The 4041-nt window shown below is 34.2% G+C and overlaps 1 protein-coding gene across 1 annotated transcript; it reads left to right on the top strand.

The window, feature by feature from the left end:
• The first annotated feature begins 656 nt into the window (after window positions 1-656).
• LOC145606701 (ras-related protein RABA5d-like) lies at window positions 657-3630 on the top strand. The gene is made up of 2 exons (XM_081662524.1): window positions 657-1182; window positions 3080-3630. The coding sequence occupies exons 1-2, from the start codon at window positions 852-854 to the stop codon at window positions 3391-3393; spliced, it is 645 nt and encodes a 214-aa protein (XP_081518650.1). The 5' UTR covers window positions 657-851; the 3' UTR covers window positions 3394-3630.
• The last annotated feature ends 411 nt before the right edge of the window (window positions 3631-4041 follow it).

The following is a 4041-nucleotide window of genomic DNA, read 5'->3' as shown; positions in this document are numbered from 1 at the left end:
ACTTATTTGTCGAGTTTTGTACATGGTCTTAGGTCTTTTCAACGCACCTTTTTTTATCAGTAGATGTCAACTATAACTTGGCTAACGTCTTGTGGTGGTATACTGGTATCCAAAATAAAGGTTTTACATTACTATTTTTTGTGACTCTCTTTACACCAAAACATCTCTATACGATACCATAATAGAAATCAATATGCTCATAAGGACACTAATAAAGTTATTAGCTAAGAGCCTGTTCTCTTCAGATTAATTTCAGTTCAGTTCCAATAAGTTCAGTTCACATAAGTTCAGTTCAGTTCTTAATTTTCTTCTTTCATAAAACATTCAGTTCTGCTCAAATAAGTTCAGTTCATCAATCACAACAGACCTTAAGATTATCAAATTTTTTTTAGTAGATTAACATTATGTTAGAAATTTCCCATAAATTATAAATTTATTTCAAAAAACACGATAAATTCAGGGTCACCACGTAAAATTTTCCACAATACGCCGTATCTTAAAATCTTTAATACACCCCTCCACACAACCAAAATTTGAGCGTGTAATATAAACACAATCAATTTCAACAGTTAAACTCCCCCTCAAAAGCACCTCTTTCTTACATAGACAACCCTCTCAAAAAAGGTCCACTCCCCTGTTTTCTCTCTTCTCTCTTCTCTCTTCTCTCTTCTCTCTTCTCTTTCCTCTTTCCTCTTTCCTCTTTCATTTCTCCTCCTTTCCAAAATCTAACACAAACCCACTTCCCAAAATCTCTCCTTTTCCAATACCCAATTCCCCAAAATCTCCACATTTCCTCCATAAATCAAATCAAACCCCACTAAATCCCTAATTTCCCCTGTTTTTAAGCCATAATGTCTTCAGATGATGAAGCAGAAGAATACCTCTTCAAGATTGTAATAATTGGTGATTCAGCTGTTGGTAAATCTAATTTATTATCTAGATATGCTAGAAATGAGTTTAATATGCATTCAAAAGCAACAATTGGTGTGGAATTTCAAACACAAAGTATGGAAATTGAAGGAAAAGAAGTAAAAGCTCAGATTTGGGATACTGCTGGTCAAGAAAGATTTAGAGCTGTTACTTCTGCTTATTATAGAGGTGCTGTTGGTGCTCTTCTTGTTTATGATATTTCTCGAAGAACTACTTTTGATAGTATTGGTCGCTGGCTTGATGAACTTACCAGTAAGTTGTTCAACTTTAATTTACTTTTAATTTTTCTAAATTCTATTTTGGATTTTTTGGTTGATGGGTTTGCTTTTTTGATGTGATTGTTGATCTGGGTTGTTGATAATTTTTGTGTTTTTGGGTTGATTTTTTGTGGGTTTATGTTGTTACATCAGATTTGGTGAAATTTTGGTGATTGGTGTGTTTTTTGTAGATTTTTTAAGTTAGCATTGGATTTTATGTTGCTGAATTTAGTTCAAAGTTGACATCTTTTTTGTTGAATGATCTGAATTTATTTGTTGATGTTAAAAAAGTTGTGTTATTTCGGAGATTTGCTAGAAAATTTTCTGGGGTTGCTCATTTGTTTGGCTAATTGATCTGGGATTTTAAGAAAGTTCTGTTTTTTTATGTTTTGTTGAAGACATTGTTAAGCATTAATTAGGGTTTGAAAAAAAAGTACCTGAATATTAAATTTGGGATTTTTGTAAAGGATATTAATTAGCAAAATGTAAGTGGTTGGGGTAGCTGGCTTTTGCTGCTTTTAATTTATGTATTGCTTTTGTTTTCTTGCAATGGTTGTTGAATTTGAATTTGCTGAGTTTAGATTGGAATATCATTTGAAGATTCGGCTTTTACTTTATGTGTGATGATTAGGATTGATGATCTCATTGTGTTTCAATGGGAGAAACTAATTGAACAACATGAATATTGAAAAGCCATAATTTTTTGTACAGACACCACCTTTATGGTTTATGATAAGCCATCATTTAATATGTAAATTCCCTTGGGCAGAAATTTAGGAAATTTTTATGGATTGCTTGAGAAATTCGTCTGTTGCGATTTGGGACTTACAGATTAGTAGTTACAGATTCTGCTTTTGAATTCTTTAATTCTTCAATCTGAGGAGCTTGATTGTTGGTAAATCTGTGATAACTTAATCCACCAAACTTAACATCAATTTAGTTCTACTTTCTCCTTAGATTGGTGTTACAGCCATTATGTGTTTCATCATACATTTCATGTGACCTTTACCTAGTATCGAGGAACAGCTAGAGTGGTATGGATAAATGCGGTCACTCTTAAAGCATTTTGCATTTCCTAGGTTCTGCTGTTTGTGCAGTTTATTGGCATTTTCATCATTGATTGTCTACTCCAGATTAAAACTTTAGTAGATCTGGTACTTATCAACATTCTTGGTTGATCTCAACTCTCAAATAGCTAAGCTAGTGTCTTTAGAGACCTTAGCATTTGCGAAACACTGTGAGCAAACATTGGTCTTTCTGCCTTCTCTTGCACAGCCTCTACCCCAGCCACCCACCATCCGACAAAAGGGAAACAATAAATAGCTGATAGAGGATATTTCAAACATTGGTCTCTCTGCCTTCTCATGGACGGGGCTCACTCAACTCTTAGCCAAAGGTCCATTAACACTAGTATTTTGAACTCTAGTCTTCTGATCTCACCCAACGGTTAAAGCTAGCTGACATTGTAGGTTGTTACGTACTTGGTCTTCTTGATAAAAATGAATTTCTCGATGTTGGTTGACAAAGACATGGGTAATTCTTCTTCTCATTGGTGGTTGTTGAATACTTAAGTCTCCTATGTATGTTTAATAGTATTAGAGGACTTCCTGTGTTCATTCAATCAAACAACTTCTGGCAATGTAAATCCATGGGAATTACAACCTGAAAAATGATACAGAGTACTCCCTACATCTAACCAATTGACTACTATCAATTTCTACTGACATTTTTGTCAAAAAAAAAATTTCTACTGACATTAGTTTTAAAGTTTTTTGCAACCAATACAATTTCTTCCTAGATGTGTGTTTTAGCTTAGCTTAGCTATCGTTTCCTATATACAGAACCATTCTAATTTTTGTCTCAAGACTTGACCATTGTGGATTCCTGTGCAGCTCATTCTGATACAACAGTAGCAAGAATGCTTGTGGGAAATAAAAGCGACTTGGACAACATAAGGTCAGTAAGCGTCGAAGAAGGTAAGAACCTTGCTGAAGAGCACGGGCTTTTCTTTATGGAGACATCTGCAAAAGACTCGACCAATGTAAGGATGGCTTTTGAGATGGTGATCAAGGAGATATACAACAGTGTGAGCAGGAGAGTTCTCAATTCAGACTCTTATAAGGCTCAGTTATCTCTTAATAGGGTAAGCATTGTTAATGATGAAAAGACACAAAACCAAGGCTATAATTCCTGTTGTTCTAGGTGAATTTTCGCGAGCACAAAATTGTCTGCACTCGGAAATACACTGAATTGTTTTTCCTACAGTCAGTGTTTTTTTTATCTTTAATTATATATTTTTTTTTAAATCTATATCGATATCAATTTTTTGTACTCGAAACATTATAATTTCCAAATCATATTTGAGTGGTATAGTAAAAGATGCATGACATCCCTCAGCCCAAAATTAAGGTGCTGAATGCTGATTCTCAATTTTGTTCTTGTCCCATTTGAGGGATGATCATATTAATGTATATGATCAATTTTTAATTTAAATCTATTTTTTCATATTACAAGCACAGCTAAGAAATGTGAGGTAACCACGTTTTTGTTGGCAATTATTGTCAGGTTGATCTCTTTCATTGTTCTGACATGCATGTTGAATGTTTGTGCAGCCTGATAGCCTCTTCTTTTTCTTTTTTTAATGAGTGTTTGATGCCTTCTTGCATTATTGAAATTGAGATCATGATCAAGGCAAAGTCACAATATTCAAATCAGATACTCCGATATGAACAAAATCATTCAATCTCAAAGGTTTTGTTTTGCACTTGGAGAGTGAGGGATAGCTCAAGTGCTTAGAGCCCCCCTCTCGGTTTTAGTAGATCTCATTCTCATCACTCGCTCTTGTGGTTCTCAA

The sequence above is a fragment of the Chenopodium album genome, chromosome 23, assembly GCF_948465745.1.
Source record: "Chenopodium album chromosome 23, dcCheAlbu1.1, whole genome shotgun sequence".
NCBI lineage: Eukaryota > Viridiplantae > Streptophyta > Magnoliopsida > Caryophyllales > Amaranthaceae > Chenopodium > Chenopodium album.
Note: the sequence above shows the minus strand (reverse complement) of the source record. Positions and strands in the feature narration are given on the sequence as shown.

What these genes read in the sequence shown, in the direction of transcription:
- LOC145606701 (XM_081662524.1), top strand. Translation starts at nt 852, where the DNA reads ATGTCTTCAGATGATGAAGCAGAAGAATACCTCTTCAAGATTGTAATA. An exon ending in CTGGCTTGATGAACTTACCA is followed by an intron (nt 1,183 to 3,079) that starts GTAAGTTGTTCA and finishes ATTCCTGTGCAG; the next exon opens with CTCATTCTGATACAACAGTA.